Here is a 25,207-nt window from a genome sequence, read left to right on the forward strand (position 1 = left end):
CATCTGAAAAGTGGACATGTTTTTCCCTACTTTGAAAGATTGTGGGAATTAAATGAGACAAAAGTGAAAGAAGGTGCAGAATCTGGCAGAGTATGTGCTCTATGAATGCTGATTCTCTATTCCTTAAGTTCATGCTCTCTGCATTTTGGAGTCTGTACTGATTCTTCCACACCTCTTTCATCGTGTAACTTTTAATCCCAAGTGACAAGAACTACTTACTGTAGACTTGATGGGAAAAATATTGAAATACCAAAAAAAAAAAAATCTCTTCCCCTTATTTCCATCACATATTGATGGGGAGGAATGGAAGACAGGAAGGTCTAGGGGGAGCTGTCAAGTGACAGAAGGCAGCAAGGAGGGCAGGGTAGTGTTTACGTAAATTGTAATTCTGTTATTTGTACTAGATCCAGTGTGAACACTATAGGAGTGGCTTCTATATATTAGAAGTTGGAATTAAGGTCATTTAATGGAAGTTGAGTGTTTGTAGATGAATGGTAATATTTTCTTTTAGAGTGCCAGTAATAAAGGTTTTCATTTTTAGAAATAGGCATATTTAAAGTTTTCTTTTGGTATAGTGACTACATTTAATGCCTCCCTTAGTTATCGTAGATTAAAATGTCGATGCTGGCTTAGAATGTATATTACCTTTTAAAGATTTGGTATATTCAGATGAGGAGGTGGTCATGGAATGACAGAATCCTTTAAAAAAAGCTTTTTTTTTTTATACTAAAAATCAAACTCAGGACCTTGTTCTTGTCAGGCAGGCGTGGCGCCGCCTAGTGTACAAAAGTTTTTGAAATATATATTTTATATGCTTGATTACATTAGATACCTATCACTTTGCAAAGTTGCGTGTTTAATGGAAGAGTATTTTGTCTGAAAGTTTTAAATAACCTCTCGAGGTGCCCTCAGTAGTTTAGATGAGCACTTTGTGAGTGGGTGGGCGGTTAGATGCAGCAGTGACTTCGGCCATGTGAGCGGCGGAGCCCTTGACTCTGGAGGCTTGCCCAGTAGGGAGTGGGGAGTGGTAGAGGGTGCGCGTAAGCACTGTGCCCAGGTGTTCCACAGCGCAAAGGCGATGGTAGGTGTGGGCAGAGGGAAATCAGCCACGAGTCTAGTTGTATCCAGACTCTCTTAGTTGCAGTGATGTGCAAACAATTATACTGGAACTGGCTATCTACTTTCACATCGGGCATCCGCCTAGAGGAGCGCCGGGCGGCTGATGGGAGATCGCTGGAACAGCAGGCGGTGGTGCCATGGCAGGTGCATATTTTCAGCTTCCGTGCCTCTGATGTGATATGATCCGTGGCTCAGGAAGTTAGCTTTGGTTTCTGGAATTTTCCTATGCTCCTACTGTTAGTGTGAGCTGTGAAGATAGATGAAATGATCGTATTTACTTGATTCTGGAATATAGTTTAAAGACCAGCCTTTAAAAAGCCCTTTTACGACACTGTTTGAGAAATGAAAGAATTTTATTTACTTCATTTTGTGTGTTAATGTATTACTTATGCTGTCGGAGGAGTGCCACTCCTTGCTGGTGTTTACAGCGCAGTTCATCCCCCTGAAAGAAGATGGTTGTCTTTTGTTTTGTGTTTTGTGGCATCTGAGGAAGATCGAGGTTTCACTTGGCTGTATTCCAGCATGAAACCTGAGATTAATCCCTTGGCCTTTCACAAAAGGGAACGGTTAGTGAGACCAGGGAGTGTTCTTAAATGAGTTGTGGTGACGAAAAGGCTTCTTGTTTATAAGTGAATTTATATAAAACCAGTGAATAAGGATTTTTTCTGTTTTTTTATATATGTATGTGTGTCTGTGTACTCCAGCAAGCACATCGTAATCTCAGTGATCTTTAAAGCATAATGCTGAAGGATAATTTTGATTGTTCTGTTGATGAAAAGTTATCAATACTTGTACTACTTGATTAGGCTAAATTTTAGCTTTACCTTTTTCTTAAGTAAATATAAAATATCTGGTAAATATACATCCATGATGAATCTGTTGTTAGTTTAGGTACAGAGCGAATCAAATTGGTCTTGAATTTAAGGTTTTAAAACCTAAATTTGTCTTTAGCAATAGCCTATGTTTAAAAGTAGATGTCAAGCCATTTGTGTTACCGTTCAGACAATTGAAGGAATGAGGGAGGCATAGACTCTTCACTATAAACAGAAGGAAAAGAAAAGGAGTAGCTTGTATAGTATAAAGTTCCTCTCTGTTGATACTAGATGCATTTGCTTCTAAGACAGAAAGACAGACAGAGAGCAACTTTGTAATGTACAGGCTATTCCTTTCTTTTGTCAGATCTTTACAGAGTTACTAATAAATGGAATTTTAGGTATAGAGTGAAATAGAGAATCTCTTGATACTTGGTTATATTGTTTTTATATTCTTAGATATTTACTGCCCCTAATAAAAAAAATCATTCTTTCCTTATGTGTGCTTACCAGTTGAGTAAGGGGTTTCCACTGTTATACTTGATCTTAGCCAAAAGTCTGAGAAGTGATGTGTTTCCATTGTTATAAGTGGAGGCAAATAAGTGACAACTTCCCCTTCTTTATCTCATATCCATAAATGCTAGCAGTTTCTTTTTAATAATTAGGTCATTAAGGGAATAAGCTTAGTTAAGGAAAGCATTCACAGTGTTATTAAACATAAAAAGTGCAATGACACCGACTGCATTTGGTTCTAAGAAATATTTTAGCATTTTTACTCTTTATTTGGATGCTCTATTTAAAGACTAATGCATTTATCTTGTTCCTCACCCCTCTCTGCCGATGGAATCCTGGGAAGACATGTATCTAGGTTCACTCTTTTCTGGTTACATGAATGTATCTGACTTAGCTAACTTTTGTAATGTTTTTCTTGACTGCGCAGAAAGTTGGAGTGACTGGTCCCCCTGATCCACAAGTTCGATGTCCTTCTATCATTGAGTTTGGGAAGTACGAAATTCACACCTGGTACTCCTCTCCATATCCTCAGGAGTATTCACGGTATGTTTTTACAGTTCCTTTATTTTCTGTTTTTAGTTTTATAGAGCTGTAGACCTAGGAGGGATCTGAAGATGTTGTAATGCAGTCCATCTTTTTACATTTGAGGAAAGCAGGCTCTTTTACATATCCATAGTAGCATGCTGTGGCAGCCAGTTAATCCAAGCTGGCTTTATGTTTTTTCTCTGCAAACCTGTCTAAAAAAAATCTTTTAAAATTAGAAACCAAAAACCTTACGTGTAGTCAGGGTGAAAGAGGAATGTTTTCTCTTTTAGAGAAATTTGCCTTTACTCTTTACACTAAAGATTGTTTTTTTAAAAAGGCTCATAAATAAATACGATAAATTCAAAGTTTCACTTGAGTAGCCTTTGATTTAAATTTAACAAATTAATGGATAGTGTATCTATATAGGAATAATTGGATGAATGGATACTATAATTTTATATATAAATAGCTTGGGTTTCCAGTTATAAAAACTGATGATATTCCATCTAGTCTTTTGTGATGAGGCAGTTTGTATAGTGGAGCCAAACTGGTTTTGTGACTTGGCTCTGACATTTATAAGCAGTATAACCTTCAGAGCCACTCAGCTACTCTGTGCCTCTGTTTCTTCATCTGTAAAGTGGGGATACCAACAGTACTTGCTTCGTAGGGCTATTATGAACATTAAATGAGCCAAAACGTGTAAATCAGAATATAGCAAGTGCTCAGTAATATTAATTGTATTTCTTTTAGCATTGAAATTTAAAAAGTTCATATAAGATATAATAAGTACGAGTTTATCATTTGAAGTATAGCAGTCATATTAATGCTTTCTAATCTGTGAGCTACTTATGCCTGTTTCCTGTTTAGCAAGTATTGTAAGGAATAATAAAGTATGATTCTTTGTGAATTGAATATGTGTTCAAAATATTTGTGTAACTTTTTAGCTATTAACATTGCCTGTCTGAAATATTAGCAAAATTAATTGTAATATTTATTTAGTTATTTCCAAGAATCCTAGAATATGCCAGAATAGTTTTGATTTGTAGGGTGTGTGTGTGTGTGTGTGTGTGTGTGTGTGTGTGTGTGTGTGTGTGAAAGAGAGAGAATGAGAGAATGTTCGCTATGTAGTTAAGTCTGGCCTTGAACTCACTGTGCAGTCTGTGCTGGCCTCAAACTGATGGCAATCTTCCTGCCTCACCCTCCCAAGTGCTGGGATTACAGGGATGCACCACCACACCCAGGACCAGTGTAGGTTTTTTTAAAAGGACCTTCTACTAGAAGTTTGCATCTTGGGCCAGGGATTTAGCTCAGTAGAACCTCGCCTGCCTTGCAAGTGCAAGGTCCTGAGTTTGATCACCAGTACCAAAAAAGAAGTTAGCATCTTTTCTTTCCCTATAATGTAATAACTTTCTGATATAGTTTCAAGTATGTAGCAGAAGTAAAAAAGTAGGAGCAAGAATGGTATTAGAGACCCTGACCTCAGAAATAGAGGCAAAAGAAAAGCTCTAGAAAACTGACACATAGCCTTACAAAACAATTGTTAAGTTACAAGTCACTTTAAGGCTTAAGTTAATATATTTAATTCTTACATTAGATGACAGAATGAGGTTCTTTCTTTTTAGGATTTATAGACCTGGTGTTAAAGAAGAAAAAGCTCTGTATCTTATCCCCATTCCTCCTCTCGGTAGTGAGGTCTGGGGCAGTATGCAAAGGCTATAAGTAAAGTCGTTCCATGCGCTTGGCTCCTGCTTCTTGATTTTATGCCAGTCACTTGCTTCACTCAATACTTTATTTTGGAATGATTTTTCTAGTAATGATGTGTTCTCAGGTTATACTGGTATAGCTAATATTAGAGATTTTGGAAAACTAGAGATACAGGATTGATGTTCCATAAATACCTTGGAAAAGGCTTTCATGAAATGTTAGATGTTTTCAGATAAATTGCAATAATACTTCAAAAGCTGCCTTCAGAGTGGGAACTTGAAAATATAGTTGTCTTCACACTTAAATAGTTTTGTGTATATTAATCTATTTAGCAAGTATTTTTAATTCTAGGGTAATCTTTTAATTATTACTGTCTAGGAGGAGCACAGCGAATTCAAGGCCGGTCTGGGCTACATAGTGAGTTCTAGGCCAGCCTGAACTACATAGCAAGACCTTGTCTTAAAAAAAAAAAAAAAAACACATTAACTATTACTGTCTAAATTGATAGCAACTAGATTTATGAAGTTTCTGAAATTTTCTTCCATCTCAGTACCTATATGAGACAAGACACAGTACTGTTTGAATGACATATTATGTCATTTTACCATCCAGTCAACATTTAGTTTGAATGATAGTATCAGATTTCAGATTATCAAGACAATACCAATTCTGGATACAAGTCAGGATACAGAAAAGCCAACTTTGTGCTGAAGACACATGGGATGTGTGTTTTATAACAGAAGAGACTTGCAGTATTAAGAATTCAGACTAAAATATATATGAAAGCCACTAATTTTTAATTTAGGTTATGTTCCTTCCATTATCTTATGAACTGGTCTAATCTCTTAATTTTATTGCCAAGCTCCTCATAAAAGTGATATTACTGTATAAAGATGAAGTTCTGTTAAACTATTACTGAAATAGACAATTGAATAAATATATATTAACAAAGAGAACATCTGAAATAATAATTTGAGCCTATGTTTCACTTGTTGAATAATAGACTGTTTATTCAACAGTAGTCTGTTTTGAAAGTACATGTCCATTTTTCTGAGCACTATACATATATACCTTATATACCTAATGAGGGGCCTGAAATATGTTAAGTATTCAAGAGAGATTTATTTCCCAAAATTAATGGATGAATAAGAAAATAAACAACAAAGGAAGGAAGAATCCACAGCTCAGCAAAATCAACATCACTTATTTGTGTTAGGAAGGTAAACTTTATTCTGCCTTTTAGAGATTATCAAGGGGGTAAGAATGTGAGAGTTTTATATGTCAGTCAAGTAATTTAAACTTAGAATTAGCCTAACAGAAAGGAAACTGAACTGGTTGTCTTGATTTCTCTCATCTTTTCCCCCTATTGTGAATTAATTGGCTATTGCTAAGTTAATTTTTTTTCTTTCATTCATTGATTAATGGACACACTAATATATTCCCTACCTTTCTAACCTGGATAATGAAAGATGGAAAAGAAAGATTTTGAAGATCTATAAAAGATAAAGCCCTTTTTTGAAATTATTATTTACAGGCTGCCTAAATTGTATCTTTGTGAGTTCTGTCTAAAATATATGAAAAGTAGAACTATTCTACAGCAACACATGAAGAAATGTGGTTGGTTCCATCCTCCTGCCAATGAGATTTACCGAAAGAATAATATTTCTGTCTTTGAGGTAAGGTCAATGTTTAGTACTTGTCTTCCTGTTCATTTCAACAACAGTGCCATCTGTGCAATGTACAGTTGTGCAACATAAATTTTTGGGAAATGTTTTGCTTTCCGTTGCATAAGAAGCTGAACCAGGCCAGTCCAAATGGTACCCAATTCACTAGCTTGGCTTTAGAATAGATTACTCTGCATTTAATTGAATCAAAGACATAAATTATTATATATCTTATTTTTTATGTGCCGCTAAAGGTGAAAAGTACTGCTAATTATAGTATCTAAGACTCCATTTGATAAAATGCCAACCAATTTTAGATATGTGAAAAGTGTCTTTTAGACTCTTTATCAAGTGTGGCATTTAAATCAAAGGATTTGTATGATTTACTTAAAAGGAATAGAGATATATTCAATAGTATTAGTAAAGCTTACTGTCATGATATGACATGTCTGTAGTTCTGTGTTGCTATTAATAGTGATGTCTAATTTTTTATTTTGGTACTGGATATTGAACTTGGGACCTTGCACTTTCAAGGTAGGAGGCAGCACCACTGAGCTAAATCCCCAGCCCTCTAATCTTTTGATCTTCAGTTCTGTAGTTTTCGTGCCAAATATTGAGTATTTCCTATATGCTCAGTCTTGTTAATTAATACAGTAATACAGATTCTGCTCAATCTCTCCCTTTCTTGGTCTTCACTAACACTTTAGTTGATCAATAGAGGATCTCTTCGCCTTGAGAATAGGGGGACATCTGTTTCAGAACATTTAAAAGCAAATTGCTTCTTGATCATTTGTATGTATTTTAGAAGAAGTTATATGAAATATGTTTAGATTATTGAGTTCAGTTAGCATGTCTTGATAACTAATGTGGGTATCCAGCATTTTATAAGAGTGAACTCTAGCAACTCAAGAACACAGGACTGTAAAGATCAATGGCACATAGTGCTCCTGATCTTGGCTAGCCTGGGTTTCATTTGCCATGTTCGTAAGAATCTGTGTGGTGTCTCTGAAAGGCAATAGTTGGTACTCCTTTGTGTAGGTTTATTTGGAGTATACCTGACTCTTGTGATCAGACCATGTTGCTCCAGGCAGCTGGTAGAGATAAGATGTCACTTATATTGTGTTTAACCTAATGGATGTATTTTAGAACAGGTTATATTTTTAAAATCTTTTATTGAATTAAGTACTTTTGAAAATGAAGCTTGCTTATCAGAGGTATTCCTACAATTAATCTTTTTTATAAAAGCAAAATATGCAATTTTAAAATTAGATCACCTCTCCCTCATTTAGCTATTCTTGCCTTGTTGATTTCTAGTATCTTATATATTTGATTATCTTAAAGCAGCAGGTTCCATGATAGCTGCCATTTTAAAGGAGAGCTTCCAGGTTCTAGTGTGTTCTGATCACTGACATCTTCTCTGGGGCTGGGCTGCAGATACCTAGAGATGCTTGTAAGTGCTGGGTATTGTTCTAGAACTAAAGAATATTCTACTGACCACTTTTTCCTGTTTTTTTTGTACCCACTTTAGGTTGATGGGAACGTGAGTACTATTTATTGTCAAAACCTGTGTCTCTTGGCAAAGTTGTTTCTTGACCACAAAACACTCTATTATGACGTGGAACCATTTCTTTTTTATGTACTAACACAGAATGATGTCAAGGGCTGCCACCTTGTTGGCTACTTTTCTAAAGTAAGTATGTCAGCTTAAAATGTTTGACTTCATCTGGAAATCTGGAGTGGATTTTGCTGGTTCTCAGTAGGAGATAGTACAGGTGTTGTTTAGCTTTTTGGAAAAGGAAATTGCAGGAACATTCAGAAACTTACCAGCTGTTTAGAAGATGCCTAGTAACATTCAACAACCTATATTCTCTCAGGAACCTGAACTGCTGGGAATACTCAAGAGGGGAAGGCTGTAGAATGACTTCTGGTCCCATGGTGATAATAGATAGATATGAAATAAACAAAGTCATTACTTTTGAGTTCTTCTCAGCTTAAATCTCTTCCTAATTTGAGTTTTTAGGACTAGAATAAGAGGCCATATTTATCACATATTTTCTTCTTCCTCCATTTTCCATTCCCTTAGGGAAGAAATGTTTCTAGTCAAACAACATAAAGATGCACTTTTATTTTAAGCAAGCCTATAGTAAAATCTTAATTTTTACACAAAAATTCAGTAGAGAGTGCTAGCTTTGTAAGAGTTCTTTAAGGACTACTTTACAAGCCAAATAGGATTTAAAATGTATTGTCTAACCTATAAAAAGATATTTGTGTCTCACATGCAGGACCATTTTGTGTAAAGTTAAGTAGAACAAGTAGGGGGTGAGGTTGCCATATGTAGCGAAATAAACTTTGAAATAGTTGATGTATTTTTCTCACTCCTAGAGTGCTGCATTTATTCATCATTTTTAGTGTGCAAATTATTTGGATCTCAGATTCCTCTGCTGATCTGAGGTATTGACGTACTGATTTTGAGTTGCAGGTGGTGTTGGATGATGTCATTTTATCTTAAATTTTTACTCCTGCAGGATGATTGCTTTGTGGATAATGGCAGTGACTTAACATTGTCTTGTTTTCTCCCACTAGTGTGATTTTTTTCTTGATTTTTTTTTTTTTAATTCCCAAGGGCCTCAGGCTGTGGTTTTGGCTGTTAGTCTTTGTTTCTTAGTAATTAGCTTTACTGTTCAGTTTTGCCAGCTTGTTATTTTAAAACTTGGCTTCTGTTTTCTCCACTAGGAAAAGCACTGCCAGCAGAAATACAATGTTTCCTGTATAATGATTCTTCCTCAATACCAGCGCAAGGGCTATGGCAGGTTCCTCATTGATTTCAGTAAGGGTTATACTAATATATCTTATCATTGTGGATACATATATTGAAAAATTTATAGATGGTGTATTGGCTCCTAGTGTCTCTTGTCATAATTGCACAAATCTTTAAAACAAAACCATAAATATTTTTCCTTGGTTGGACATAGTTTTAAATAGCTAATACTGAATACAATTTTTGTAATCTGCAGCAAATAACTTTAATTTGCAGCTGTTTCTTTACAGTAGAAATAGATTTTATGTAATTATACTAACAGCAGTACTAAAAACATTGCATAACTACTCAAATCAGTATTATAAAAGAGGTACAGCACCTGCCCTATTTTTATTAACCCATTAGCTGAAAATATGTGTGCACTTCTCAGTTTACAGTCTCACCCTAATGGTTAAAAATGTGTAATGCAACTTCTAAAATCCTAAAAAGTGAAGGATACTGGAAATAATTTAATCTGAGTTAGAAAGTAAAAGCTACCAAAGGTCGTGGTAGAACTTGTGTTCTGTTCTACTTACAGGTAAACTTGCTAAGAAAGTTAAGTGTATATATGCTTGTTTGTTTTTAGTGTTGGGTATTTGTGCTTGCAAGGCAGGCAGCTGCACTACTGAGCTAAATCCCCAGCCAGTTATGTGTCTGTAGTAAATTTGATGGTCATGAAACAGTGATTTAAGGGAGTATTTTCCCTGTTTCTGCTTTAAAATATTTTGTTCGTTTGTTTTTGTACCGGGAATCCAACTCAAGACCTTGCACTTGCGAGGCAGGAGTGGTATCAGTGAGCTAAATCCCCAGCTGCTTTAAAATATTTTAAAGGAACATATACGGAAATATATAGAGAAAGAGTCCACTCTTGAGAAGTTAATTCTAACCTGCACAGTTGAACTTGTTTTACTTCATTTTCAAGTACTGTATTTTATTAAAAGTAGGTGCTACTGGTTATTTTGTACATTTTCCTGGCATTTTGGATTAGCAGTAGGGGATGGAATGTAGACTAGTTCCTCTAATATTAACATATTGCTTTGAAGTAAGACTCAGGATTGGCGTGCTATATAGCACTAAATAGCTCCATTAGGGAAAATATTTTATGGTGATTAGTGATATTTTACTTTATTTATGGTGATTTGAAGGTAGATAATTATCTGTATGATTGCAGTGTTTCATACACTGTACATACAGTGTATGTATATACAGTGTTTACTTTTCTTGGTGTAGAATATTTTTCCATTACCATTCTTAGACTTCTTTTTTTTTTAATTGAGTTTATTGGTACATTTTAGGTATACAGTACAGTTACATTCATTATTGGGATCTTGTACCTTTACATGACACGTCTTGGTTCTCATTTTTTCCCCTTGTCCCCGCTCTCCCGTCACCTCCTCCTCCCCTCCCCATTTACACTTTATTTCCATTTTCTCATATTTTTTTCTTTTCCCTTATTACCTTTCCCCCACCCTTCCCACTTTCCCTACACCTTTAGCCCTTTTCTTCCTATTTCACATTGTCCATTTTCTCCTTAGGATCTTATGTACTATTATAGTTTTTCACACCAGAGAATTGACTCGGTATTTACACGTGTGACTTATTTACTTAGACTGCTTTTAAAGTTTAAAGACTGCTTTTAAAGAATAGAGTGACAGACAATTGTAAGGAGCCTTGATTGAAGTGAGAAATTGTTCCTCAGTTTGCTCATAGAAGAACTGCAATCTTAGAATTAGGCAGAAACTGAAGCATTTTTTTTGTACCATATATTTCTCAGTTCAGCTATAGTAGTTGTCATCTTGTGGTCCAAATAAAACTTACAATAGTGTTTTTTTCTCTTGAAATTAAAACTTTTGTTGCCTTAATATCATTATTAATGCAGCTTGTGGATGGGAGTCTTGAATTATTTAACAGCTTGATATTTTAACAAAGCGATTTATATTGATTGTAGGCAAAATTCAACCTACTGTTCAATATATAAAAATTATTATCTTCCTGTAAATTTGTTTTAGTTTTGCAGTTTTGCTCCCCATTTTTGAAGGAATTTACCTTTGATATTATTATTATTGTCTATAATACTTGGATTAGGTGTGGGAAGGGGCATTATTATTTTGGTGAATCAAACTTTTAGGGTTCCTGACATTTTGTGATCTCTGGGGTTTCTTTAGGTTATTTGTTATCAAAGCGTGAAGGCCAGGCAGGGTCTCCAGAGAAACCATTATCAGATCTTGGACGTCTTTCCTATATGGCTTATTGGAAAAGTGTAATATTGGAGTGCCTTTATCACCAAAATGACAAACAACTCAGCATCAAGAAGTTAAGTAAGTTGACTGGAATCTGCCCTCAAGACATCACTTCCACACTGCACCACCTACGAATGCTGGACTTCCGTAGTGACCAGTGAGTATCATATCCTTCAGTACACCTGTAAAAGGTAACTAGAGGGAGGATTTTGGGCAAGATAGCCAGATTACTGGGAAAAGGATAGTAACTAATATAAGTGGTATATCTGGTGGTATTGAGATATTCTTTTTATTTCTATGGTATTTCATTCTAATGAGTATTTTTAAGTTGTTTTTCTGGTCTTCTTTCTAACTTTTGGACCTAAGCCACTGAATCTTTTATCTTCTAGTACCGGGAGCTCATTTTATAAGAATTAACAACATAGAAACCATGTCATTAAGTAAAATATGTCCTTGATTAATTTCTGTATAAATGGTACAAAGTGAAATGAGTATTGAGGACAGACAGTTCACCCTTGCCCAAAGTAGTCAGGAAAAGTCACAAAGGAGGCAGACATTTGAGCTAAACAGAGAATAGGAAAGAAAGCTCAAAGGAGCAGGAGAAATAGCAAATATGGGAACTATGAATCAATAGATGGTTAAACAGTGAACTCCATTTCTATAGTGGTGTGTAAAGTTTTGGGTCCAACTTCATAGTTATTAGCTATTTCATTGGTATCCCAGGCAGGCTATTTGTAAAGCATTCATCATTGTCATTTCCAGGGTTAGGTTATATCTATATATTAATCTTTTGTGCATCTTGTACATTGTTGATTGCTATAAACTTTTCTCTGGTTTTAGATTTGTGATTATCCGCCGGGAAAAACTTATCCAGGATCATATGGCAAAGCTTCAGTTGAATCTGCGACCTGTGGATGTAGATCCAGAATGTTTACGCTGGACTCCTGTCATAGTCTCCAACTCTGTTGTCTCAGAGGACGAAGAAGAGGAAGCTGATGAGGAAGAAAACGAAGAGCCACAGTGCCAGGAAAGAGATGTAGAGACCAGTGTAAGGGCATGAGTAATCTGTTTTGTTATGACAGAACGTGTTGTTTTGGTTTACATTAGTATTTTACCAACACAGTAAATTCATACTAGAATCTTAAGAGTTTTTTTCAGTGATAGAAATTTCAGGATGACTGGCTCTTATTTGTGTAGTTTGTAAGCCCGTCAAATTTCTTATGCTGTGTTAATTATGACTAAAAATTCAGCAGAGTACCTCTAGGCAGTTGGATTTTAAGCTGTATAGCAATTGAGGAATCTGCATTGATCTGTGGCAGTTGTTACAATGAAATGAAAGTACATGTTCTTTAAAGTAGACTGTTAGGGAAGCGGTATAAACATGCATATGTTTTCAGCAGAGCACTGGAAAGTTCAGTGGATATGCAGACATCTTTACCCATTGAAAGGTTGATGGTTATTGGTATTATATTGTATAGTTTTCAACATTTTTGTTTATGTGATATATGCCTTTTTTCCCCTTTTCATCCTTACATCCTCCTTTGATAAACATAAAACTTTTGACATTTTTGGTGTAATTTAATTTTCAAAATGAAATCAAATATTAGAATCAAAATAATTTCAGAATTTTTTCACATTTTTCAGTTGTCTTCTTCTTCTTGCTCATGCTCTGAGAGCCTATTCTACCCTGTTGATAAATTTTTATTTTTGAAAAACTTTATATACAACCTCACCATTTGTTAAGAGTCACTCACTTTGTGTATCAGGATGAAACACAGACTGGAGTCAGACTACTTGGATTTGTGCTCCAGTTTCTTAGTTTACTGTTGTATGATGTAGGAAGTAGTGGGTTTTGTGCCTTCGTACTTCATTAGTAAGGTGGAGATGTGAGAGTACTTCACAGTTGTTGTGAAGGTTAAATGAATAGTATATTTGAGACATTGCCTACCACATAGAGAACATTCATGTTAACTATTAGTCATTTTCCTTTTAAAGCTCTGATTTCTTATCTCAGTGTATATTTAAAAGAGTAAAATAGGTGGATATAACTGTCCAGGATTGGAAAATTAAGCAGCATTGTTTTATTTTCTAAAATCAGGTGGGGAAGTCAGTATCTCAGGAAGACAAAGAACAAGATTCTTACTGTTCAGTAGAATGTGAAAAGAAACCAGAAGTTACAGCTCCTGCTGGCTCTACACGTTTGAGCAAACAGGTCCTTCCCCGAGACAGTCTTCCTGCCAACAGCCAGCCCTCTCGGCGGGGCCGCTGGGGGAGGAAGAACAGAAAGACCCAGGAACGATTTGGTGATAAAGAGTCTAAACTGCTCTTGGACGAGTCTTCATCAGCTCCACAGGAACAGTATGGAGAATGTGAGGAAAAGCTGGAAACCGCTCGAGAACAGTATGCTGAGAGTGAGAAACAACTGACAACCTCTCTGGAGCAGCCAAGCCAGGAGGGCAAGCCAGACATTCCCAAAAGAAGATTAAGTGAGGGAGTTGAGCTGTGGCGAGGACAGCTAAAGAAAAGCCCTGAGGCTCTGAAGTGCAGATTACCAGAAGGAAATGATAGACTGCAGCACTGCTACAGTGATGGTGACAGGGCTGTCCTTAGAGGGTTCAGTGAGAGTAGTGAGGAGGAGGAGGAGGAGGAGGATGAGGAGGAAGAGGAAGAGGAGGAGGAGGAGGAACCAGAAAGTCCTCGGTCAAACTCGCCACCAATTCTTACAAAACCCACTTTAAAGAGAAAGGTAATACAATTTTTACATGTCTTTTCTTCGTCTGATTGCAGCTTATTGTACACCTTTTTTTCTGTTCTGTGGTTCTGAAAGAATAAAACTAGAAGTTCCTAGTGTTGTGTTTAAACTTTTAAACCTCAATATATTATAGCATAAAATCTTTCTAGGAAACATTTTGAACTGAAGTTTTTTTTTTCCATTAAGTTTATTGGTACATTTAAGGTAAACAATACAGTTACATTCATCACTGGGAATATTTGCCTTTACATGATGTATCTTCGTTTTTATTTTTTCCCCATACCTCTGCCCTCCCTTCACCCCCTTCACCCTTCCCTATTTACAAAGACTGTTTCCATTTTTTTCCTTTTTTCATATTTTTTTCTTTTCCCTTATTTCCTTTCCTTTACCCTTCCCACTTCCCCTTCTCCTTTAGACCTTTTCTTCCTATTTCACAAAATGTGTGACTTTTGGTTTTTGGGAATTATTTATCACTCATAAATTTAAGGGCAAACTGTTTTAGCTTGCTGGTTTTATGTTCAAATCAGGCACAGTAAGAGATTAACAATAATTACCAATGGTAAATAGAACAATTATAACAGTATAATAAAAGTTACATAAATAGGGTCTCTCCAGTCCTACTGAAAAGCATTTTATGGAATCTCTTCGGCTTATCTGAACTTCTAGCATCACTGCTTTTGCACTTGGGGTCATTATTGAGTCAAATACGGGTGACCTGAATGAGCACAAGCACCAAACTACCAGGGCAGTCTGTCTGAAAACCACGGTGGCCACTAAGTGCCTCACAGGTGTCTGTTGTATGAAGCGTGGATGTGCCAGACAAAGGGATGCTGCACATCCAGAGCAGGAAGGAAGAAGCAGGATGGCACAAGCTTTCATCACACTGTTCAGAGTAGTATGCCATTTAAAAATTATGAATCATTTCTGGAATTTTTCATTTAATATTTTTGGACTGCACTTGAGCACAAGAGTAAGTAAAATCATGAAAAGTGCAACCACTGGTAAGGGGGAACTATTGTATACCAGAAGTATCCCAGGCTATGGAGTGAACTTTCAGCATTGCCACAAGCCAGCCAGACTCAAGTCTGTTGACCTGCTGAGGCCCACTCTATAGAAATGGGTGACAGCTTTCTCCCAAGTTGATGAAATCCTTCTTTTCCTTAGCAATGCCTTTAAAAAAAAAAAAAAAAAAAAACTTTAAAGAACTTTTTCATCACTGCAAAGAAAGTACAGCAAGCTTCCATATACTCCATACCCAGTTTGCCCTCTTAATGTTGGTAGGGTATTTATTATCACAATTAGTGATTCATTGTAGATCCATTCATGACTAGAGTCCAAACTTGATTCAAATTTCCAGTTTTCCCTAATGTCCTTTTCTTGTCCCATCCAGCCTACCGTGCTATCGTGGGTGGTCATGTATTTTTAGGCTCTTAGTTGTGACAGTTTCTCAGTCTTTGTTTTTGACAGCCTTGACAGTTGTGAGGATTACTGGTCAGTTATTTTGTGGAATATAACATCCCTTGTGAAATTAGAAAGGGGCAGTGTGATTTTTGAGAGGAAAATCATAGAAGTAAAGTATCCATATCACCACATTAGAAAGAGGTCAGTGCAGATCTGTGTGTCAAGGTCATGTGCAATTAGAATGCCTTGTTAACTCAGGAGGAGCTTGTCAGGTTACTCCTTCCTACCCCTTATCTGTACTCTGCTGGGGTAGAGTCACACTGTGCAGCCCACACTTAAGATGTGGGTAGTTTTCCTAAAAGCAGAAAATCTTCACAAATTATTTGCTTGGGAGATTTGTCCTTTCTCCCCATTTGTTGATTTATTCAGGTGTTCATTCCTATTGGTATGGTCTCATAGATACTTATCTGACATTTCAATTTATCATCCAGTGCTACTGTTTTTTCGTTTAATTTGGTGCTCAGATTGTTCAGCTTTGGCCATTAGCTCATTCAGTTTTGCTCCTGTGTCCTTTTAACATAGCTGCCTTGATCACTGTGTGGTTTTACAAGTCATATAACCTTTCTAGCCTCTATAGAATGAGGGATGGTGGAGGAGTCATCTCTATTACTTTGTATACTTAAGGTACTAAGCCAGCAATTGCAAAAGTGTGCCTAGTGTTCCAAATTTCAATAATCAGATTCATTTCACTTTTGAAAAATATCACTAATACCAAGTAAATACATTTCAGCTACATATTTCTATATGCCACTGGAACTTTTTAAAGGATGATCCATGAAAATAATATAGCTTTATTGATCTGCTAACCATCAGAGTAGTATATGAGATTGTTTTTGTTCGTGTTTTTCTCTGGAAGAGAAGAGAAGTTAAGGAGCTAGTCTCTGGGTCACTTTGCTATTGAAATACCTCCCTGTGGTGTTAACTTCACTGAACTACTAGTGAATTAATTGCAAGGTCTGCTCTTTGGACATGCCTACTTGTTCTTTCACAGTTTTGTTCAACTATGCAACACCTTTCTGTATAGTAGCTTAATTTAGTATTTTGAAATATTTAGACTGTTTTTTGGCAAACAATATTCTTGTTTTATATGTGCTAATTCTATTAGATTTTTGCTGTTGCTGCTGGTTTTTTTGTTGTTGTTCTGTTTTATTGTTTTCTTTTTTAAGACCAGGGTCTCACTATGCAGTTCAGGCTGACCTTGAACTGACTGTATAGCCCAGGGTGGCCTCAGACTTGCAGCAGTCCTCTTGCTATAGCCTCCCAGGTGCTGGGATTGTAGACATGTGTTACCATGCCTGGCTCTACTAGGTTTAAAACAACTTTCTTGTTATTCATAGAAAAGGTGGTATTCATTATATTATTAAAATACTGATTTCTCTACCAAATAGAAACCAGTTCTTCACCGAAGAAGGAGAGTCCGAAAACGGAAACACCACAATAGCAGTGTAGTCACGGAAACTATTTCTGAGACCACAGAGGTGTTAGATGAACCTTTTGAAGACTCTGATTCTGAGAGACCAATGCCGCGATTAGAACCCACATTTGAGATTGATGAAGAGGAGGAAGAAGAGGAAGAGGAGGAAGAGGAGGAGGAGAACGAGCTCTTCCACAGAGGATACTTCCATCGCCTGTCCTCACAAAGTGTTCTCAGGTGCCGATCCTCTTCAAAGAGGCAGTCAAAAGAGGAAGAGGAAGAGGAAGAATCAGATGATGCTGATGGTACGTTTGCACCCATTACTCACTATAGTTTTATTGTCTTTAAATGCATAGCAGTAATTTAAAAAAAGGTTGCAGATCCTTCAACAAAAGTTTGAAAAGTGAACAAAGCCCACTAAGGAAGAAAAGGAATGCTTGCCTGTCTCAGAGGTATTGAGTATTATCTATGCTCATTTTTGTACTCAGTTTCTCCTTCAACTGAGAGACTATTTGTGTCTCTGCAGAAAATATCTTAGTGGTAGGACTTTGTTTTGTTTTTCCTCATTGAGTTTATTGGCACATTTTAGGTATACAGTACAGTTACATTCATCATTGGGATCTTGTACCTTTACATGACAGGTCTTGGTTCTCATTTTTTCCCCTTGTCCCTGCCCTCTCTTCACCCCCTCCTCCACTCCCCCTTTACAAACACTTCATTTCCATTTTCTCATATTTTTTTTCTTTTCCCTTATTAGCTTTCCCCTACCCTTCCCACTTTCCCTACATCTTTAGCCCCTAGGACTGTGTTGTTTTTTGCCTAATCTTTTCTCAGCCTTCATCTGAATCTTAATGGATAATGGATAAGTTGGACTTAGCATTGGGAAATGGAATAACCATTTACTAGAATGTATACTTTCTAGACTTTATTGCTGTACGCTGAGTGCTTGAGATAGGTATTCAATTACTATTGTTAAGTGAATAAATGCTAAGAAGCCAGTTCTTCAGTCAGAACAGGTTTGTGTACATTGGAACTTGTATCACATCTATTCAGCACTCCTTCCTGAAGCATAACTCTAAGGTGTCCCACTAACTAATACTATAGTACATTTCTAATAAATGGCAAATATAATTCAAAATAAGTTCAGTTTATAATTTAAGTAAAAGTCCAGTTACTTACTTTTTTTTTTTTTTTTGGTACCGGGGATTGAACTCGGGTCCTTGTGCTTGCAAGGCAGGCGGCAGAACCACTGAGCTAAATCCCCAGCCCTCCAGTTATTTACTTTTAAAATAGCCTTGTTTTCTTTCCCTTCTTAGAAACACAGAACAGGGTCTTACACTAGGAACTGGATCAAAAACTAGGTTTTCTGCATCCTAAGGTTTTGCTAGTGTATCATGCTGCTGGTGTGTGCTGTGTGTTTGCCTTACAATAGGTTCACATAGAGCTTTTTTGCTTTGCTGGATGAATGTGAAGAAATATCAGTATCTGTTCTTGATACCTAAGCTTTTTATGCCATACATAGTGGAGCTTTTCATGCTACTTTTTAGTATCTGGATTTCAAATCTAGTAGATACAATATGCATTTTCCTCATTTGTGTTTTTAGATAAATACTTTTAATATATTGATAAGACTACTGAAATCTATTGTGAATGATTCTCCAGTTTTATATATATTTTGAGATAAAGATTAGGAAGCTAAAAATTTATTTTAGAAATTTGGTACTTTACATTTTATCTTGAATCACTGGACAGTAGAATAATATCTCCTGTTTAAGTTCTGTCAACTAGAACACTTTTCTCAGTTGTTTCCTGTGTTTGTCTTGAAGATACTATTATGAACTGTACCTTTTTACCTCTTCTTCTCAAATCCTGTTCTTGCTTTGATGTCCTTACACTGTAAAAAATTAATAGGAATTGTGAATGTGGTTCATGCCACTGAACTTAAAATGATTAAAATAAAATTTATGTTAGGTATATTTTACTATCATTTAGAAAGCGTTAATATCAAATTTATTTCTACTAAATATTATTTGTGCTTTAACTTTTCTTGTTTAGGACTAAATGTGAGTGTTTGCTTTGGACTAAAAGCCTTGAGCTATTCCCAAATGAATACAATATTGAACAACTGTTCACATGGGCTGGCTTAGCCTTAATCCTTGGCTCATGATGCTTTCTAAAATAATGACTTTGTGGAAACAAAGAACACCAGAGCGATGACATAAATTGCAAGCAGGAAAAGGAAGAATAAAGCTGATTTGTAACTTTTCACAGGAAAGATGTCAGTGAACTTAGCACTATATTAAAAGTAATTGTTTGATAAGAACACAAGAATGAGGAAAATGCAAGTTATCTACTAGATTTGAAATCAGCTGTAGACTTGCTAGAAGTACTACTTATTTATTATTTATACATTTATAAGGCTTATTCCCATTTTAGAGACGATGCAACTGAAACTTATGAGTAACTTCCTAAAGCCATATAGCTAGTGATGGTAAATTTGAACTGGTTTTAAGTAATAGATGATAACATGATCTTGACTAAGATTCTTCATTGTTCTGCAAGTTCATTATATGACTTTAGAAGATGTCATTAATTGGTTTTATCCATTAGATTCTTGATGTTAAATGAATCGAATCACTTAGAAGCAATGACTTAATAAAATCATTTCTGTTGTACCTGCTGAACTCAGAAAAGGACACTAGACATGTAAGGTCTTGTAACTTATTTTTATTTTTTTATCCCTCCTGTACAGACACTCCTATCCTAAAGCCAGTATCTCTCTTACGAAAATGTGATGTGCACAATTCTTCCCTTGAGCCAGATACATCGACACCTATGAAAAAGAAAAAGGGGTGGCCCAAAGGCAAGAGCCGTAAACCAATCCACTGGAAGAAAAGACCTGGTCGAAAACCGGGACTTAAGTTGAATCGGGAAATCATGGCCATTTCTACTCAAGAATGCATCATTGAGCCTATTGTCCCCATTCCTAAACCTGGACGCAAAACCAAAGCTCAAGAGAATGAAGAAACTGTGGAGCTAAGAGAAGACATGCCCTTACTGGAGGAAAGGAAGGAAGGGGAGATGCAGGTAGAAGCAGAAGAGGTTGAAGAGGGAGAGGAAGAGGACACGACCAGCAGTGAAGTTAGACCTGCTTCTCCAGTGGACAGCAGCAACAGTCCTGAGACAGAAGCAAAAGAAGCTGAGGTAGAGGAGGAAGAAGAGAAACCTTGTATGTTAGAAGAGCAAAGGCAGTTGGAGGAGGAGCCACAAGAACTAGAAGAACAAGAGCCAGAGGAAGAAGATGAAGTGACCGTAGAGGCAAACCAGAATGAAGACCATGATGCAGATGATGAAGATGATGGTCATTTGGAATGCTCAAAGAAAAAGGAGTCACAGGAGCAGCTGCTTAAAGAAGATGTCAAGGAGGAACCCGACAGTCAGGAATCTTTTTTAGATACTAACATGCAGAACAGTAGGGAGAATATAAAGGATAAAGATGAAACAGAACCAGATTCTGAAGAAGAACAACCTTCTCATGAGGCATCTGTGGTATCGGAGCACATGCCAGGGTCTGAGGATGACCGTGAAGAAGATTCAAACACTAAGGAAGAGCTAATTGAGTTGAAAGAGGAAGAAGAGATTCCTCATAGTGAATTGGACCTGGAAACTGTACAAGCAGTGCAGTCTTTGACTCAAGAAGAAAGCAATGAGCACGAGGGAGCCTACCAGGACTGTGAAGAGACTCTCGCAGCTTGTCAGACTCTGCAGAGTTACACCCAGGCTGATGAAGACCCTCAGATGTCAATGGTTGAAGACTGCCATGCTTCAGAACATAACAGCCCAATATCCTCAGTTCAGTCTCATCCCAGCCAGTCTGTCCGTTCGGTCAGCAGCCCCAATGTGCCTGCCTTGGAGAGTGGTTACACGCAGATCAGCCCGGAACAGGGCTCCCTGTCCGCACCCTCTATGCAGAACATGGAGACCAGCCCCATGATGGATGTGCCTTCTGTATCAGACCACTCTCAGCAGGTGGTAGACAGTGGCTTCAGTGATCTCGGCAGTATTGAGAGTACCACGGAGAACTATGAGAATCCTAGCAGCTATGATTCCACAATGGGAGGCAGCATTTGTGGGAATAACTCCTCTCAAAGCAGCTGCTCCTATGGTGCGTTGTCATCTTCCAGCAGCCTCACCCAGAACAGCTGTGTCGTCACTCAGCAAATGGCAAACATGGGCAGCAGCTGCAGCATGATGCAGCAGAACACTGTCCAGCCTGCTACCAACTGCAGTATCAAGTCACCTCAGAGCTGTGTGGTGGAGAGGCCTCCTAGCAACCAGCAGCAGCCACCACCACCGCAGCAGCAGCAGCAGCAACAGCAGCAGCAACAGCAACAGCAGCATCAGCAGCAACAGCAGCAGCAGCAGCAGCAGCAACAGCAGCAACCAGCACCACAGCCTCCACCACCCCAGCCACAACCACAACCGCAGCCTCAGCAACAGCAGCAGCAGCAGCAGCAGCAGCCTCAGCCCCAGCAGCCCCAGCAGCCCCAGCAGCCCCAGCCTCCACCCCCTCCCCAGCAGCAGCCCCCACTGTCACAGTGTAGTATGAATAACAGTTTCACTCCAGCTCCTATGATCATGGAGATACCAGAATCTGGAAGCACTGGGAATATCAGTATCTATGAAAGAATTCCAGGAGATTTTGGTGCCAGCAGCTACTCTCAACCATCAGCCACCTTCAGTTTAGCCAAGTTGCAGCAGCTGACTAACACCATTATGGACCCTCATGCCATGCCTTATAGCCATTCTTCTGCTGTAACTTCCTATGCAACCAGTGTTTCTTTGTCCAATACAGGACTGGCTCAGCTAGCTCCGTCTCACCCATTAGCTGGGACCCCTCAAGCACAAGCCACCATGACACCACCCCCCAATTTGGCATCCACGACCATGAACCTCACGTCACCTCTGCTCCAGTGCAACATGTCTGCCACCAACATTGGCATTCCTCACACTCAGAGGTTACAGGGGCAAATGCCAGTCAAGGGGCACATTTCCATCCGCTCCAAATCTGCACCACTTCCCTCAGCAGCAGCTCACCAGCAGCAGCTGTATGGCCGCAGCCCACCTGCGGTTGCCATGCAGGCTGGCCCTCGTGCACTGGCTGTTCAGCGTGGCATGAACATGGGGGTTAACTTAATGCCAACTCCTGCCTATAATGTCAACTCCATGAATATGAACACCTTGAATGCCATGAACAGCTATCGAATGACGCAGCCCATGATGAACAGCAGTTACCATAGTAACCCTCCCTACATGAACCAGACAGCACAGTATCCTATGCAGATGCAGATGGGGATGATGGGGAGCCAGGCCTATACCCAGCAGCCTATGCAGCCAAACCCTCATGGAAACATGATGTACACTGGCCCCTCCCATCACAGCTACATGAATGCTGCTGGTGTGCCCAAGCAGTCACTCAATGGACCTTACATGAGAAGATGAGCAAGAAGACTTAAGAGTTAAAAACTTAAATATATATAAATAAAGGAACCTTTTATACTGACAAACCAGAGAAAAATGGACCTTTTTCCAGTTAAAATATTGCTGTAGACTTAGAGGAATATTTCTTTGGTTTATTTTATTTTTTAGAAAACTTGATCTCTTTTTCTGGGTTCATTTTGTTCTGGGTTTTGCTTTTCTTCACAGTCTTGAACATTTTACAGTAGAACTCATCAAAAATGTTTTTGGGGACAGGGGAAACATGCACAAAAATCTTTTCATAATTAAAAAGAGCCTTACTTTCTTTACATACCACATGGACAGAATTTGTGTAAAAGTGAATTATCTTTATTTTATAAGATGTATGTTTCCCCTCAGTGTTTGCAGCTCCCAATGTTGTCATTTTTAAATGTTATATGCATCTCCAGGGTTAACCATACCCTTTCCTCCAAACCCCACTTTTCATTTCCTACTTCATTCCAGCAGGAGGCACTTATGGGAGACTCAGATGGGGATGTGGAGAACAACCCAAGCTCCTTAAACTTATTGTTAATATTATTATTATTATTGTTATTATTAATAAAGCGAGGCAGGAAAATGCTTCTCCCTTTGAAATCCCCTCCACTCCTTATACATGAACACACCTCTTAAAACCTTTCCCCAAGAATGTTTCTTTTATATAAATGGACTTCACTGAAATTTTTCTTGAATCAAGTGTAATATAGTTTTTTTCTTTCTTTTGTAATATTCCCACTCAGCACCCAGAGACACAAAAATACTGTAAGTGTCACTTAACAGCAGAATCTCAGAGGAAAGCTGATTGCAATCCTAATCCAGCCTTTGGAGGAATAGAGATGGTTAATTAACAATCAAAAAGAGGAAACAAACCTCTTATTTTTTACCACCTGGTAAATCAGCCATAACATGTATATCCCACCCAGCCTCTTGATTTTAGTATGTACTTTGAAATGTTAAGGGTCTTGATCTTGAGCCTTCAAAGACAGTCCCAACAGTTTGCCTCTTACATTTCCATACAGTGTTGGTGGATGACTATACATCTCAGTGATTTGAAAAATACCTGACAAACCTTTGACACTGTTGATTTTGTGTTGGAGAGAGAGCACAGAACATGTGTCCGAAGGGAGATTATGATGTGAGTTTTGTAGCTACTTAAGTGATACATACCTCTGGTTTTCATTTGTTTTTTGAGATCCTGAGTTCATCCCCTGTGAATCAGAGTGCGCCAGCCCCTCTCCTGTGAGCGGCTAACAAGAAGAGGGACAGACCCACCACCAGCAATCGTAGGGCACATCTGGGCAGCAGGAGTTCAGGTTCACATGTTGTTCCAATCCGTTCTTCTTTCTCTTGTGCAACCATTTCACCCTTTCTCTTCCTATTACTTGCTCCAGGGATAGGTAAAAAAATCATATATATATACATATATATATGTATATATATATGGAATATATATATATATTCCATCATTAGAAGATGGAAACTATTATACCACTTGGTATGTGCAGTCAAATATCCAAAGGGGGAAGTACTGCTTCAAGAAATACCTGTAAGCATAAATTCTCTCCTTTATTTGTACATTTTATATAGATAAATTTTTAAAGTACTAATTAGGCATTAAATTTTTTTCAGATGCACAGGTTTGTTGCTTTTTTAAATAAACTTTAATTGACTTTCTCAATTAAGTGTGTTAGATAGAAAAAGGCAGACTTCCACACCTTACTGCTGTCAACTCTGAGCATGTGCAAGGCTGTGTAGGACCCAGTTTCTCTGTATATACTGTTCCAGTTCCCAGTCATCTATGTAGAAAGTGCACTGTGCTGCCCTCTCCCTACATCTTCAGCTATATCATTGCTTCCTGGATGGGATGGGGTGGGGATGGGGGGATGGGAGGGAAGTATATTGGGAGGAGGGTGGGTCAAGGCAGAAGGAGAAGCTGTTGAAATGAGGGCCGTGAAATCAGTTTCTGTTGGTTTGCGGTTGTGTTTGATTTTGTTTCTTTAAAAAAAAAAAAAAAACAAAACAATCGGGCAGCTCCCTTTTTCCACAAGCCTCTTTGTGACTGTAGAACTATTGTAGAAAAAAAAATGTTCTTTTCTATATTATAAAAGAAATTATCCAACACAGTAATATTGGTACCTGTCATTTTTTCACTTCAGTTTTAAAAAAAATGTATTTTTAGCAAGATAACTTGGGTAATCTTCTAAAAAAGAAATTTAAAAACTCACTGTTAGTGACTTTGATGCCTTTTAAAATAAGAGCTTTTTCATTTCATTCCATCTTTAAAATTTTTTATCTTTGTTGTAGAATATTAAAAACTATTTTAAGAAAGATAAAAAATTCTCTTTAAAGAGATCTCTAGAGTGTGTGAATAGAGCTCCAGATGCCTCTAAAAGCCGCATGTACAAATGAAGCTAAGTCTATTCCTGTCTGTTTATATTTGCTTTTCCTGTTTTGTAACCTTTGTACTTTGTTCATGGTGACCTGTAAGCTCGGGGAAGGGTGCCGAGATGCCTTTGTACTTCTCCATGTCACGCGCTCCCGGGCCAGTTGGCCCCCTTCCTCTCCTTGTATGTAATATCTTTTTTTCCCCTTTCTAGCAAGTACTTTCAAAAGAACTCTGTACATTTTAACATAAAAAATAAATTATGTTGAGCCATTTTGGATGTCTGTCTTGCATGTGAACTTTTTC

At 37.6% G+C, this 25,207-nt stretch overlaps 1 protein-coding gene across 2 annotated transcripts in view; it reads left to right on the plus strand.

Annotated features, from left to right (window-relative positions):
- Nucleotides 1-24,533, plus strand: part of Kat6a (lysine acetyltransferase 6A) — a 119,150-nt gene extending 94,617 nt beyond the window's left edge. Inside the window, exons 9-17 of one of the 2 annotated variants that reach the window (XM_010617117.1) lie at nucleotides 2,872-2,987; nucleotides 6,208-6,349; nucleotides 7,866-8,027; nucleotides 9,071-9,164; nucleotides 11,300-11,531; nucleotides 12,215-12,422; nucleotides 13,473-14,120; nucleotides 16,976-17,306; nucleotides 19,754-24,533. In XM_010617117.1, coding sequence (XP_010615419.1) covers nucleotides 2,872-2,987; nucleotides 6,208-6,349; nucleotides 7,866-8,027; nucleotides 9,071-9,164; nucleotides 11,300-11,531; nucleotides 12,215-12,422; nucleotides 13,473-14,120; nucleotides 16,976-17,306; nucleotides 19,754-22,503 — 4,683 coding nt within the window. In that variant the 3' untranslated portion in view covers nucleotides 22,504-24,533. The remainder of the gene's footprint in view (nucleotides 1-2,871; nucleotides 2,988-6,207; nucleotides 6,350-7,865; nucleotides 8,028-9,070; nucleotides 9,165-11,299; nucleotides 11,532-12,214; nucleotides 12,423-13,472; nucleotides 14,121-16,975; nucleotides 17,307-19,753) is intronic. The other variant, XM_010617118.1, reaches the window with a different exon arrangement.
- Nucleotides 24,534-25,207: the final 674 nt, after the last annotated feature.

The sequence above is a fragment of the Fukomys damarensis genome, unplaced genomic scaffold (genome assembly GCF_012274545.1).
Source record: "Fukomys damarensis isolate Sample0158 unplaced genomic scaffold, DMR_v1.0_HiC HiC_scaffold_18, whole genome shotgun sequence".
Lineage (NCBI taxonomy): Eukaryota > Metazoa > Chordata > Mammalia > Rodentia > Bathyergidae > Fukomys > Fukomys damarensis.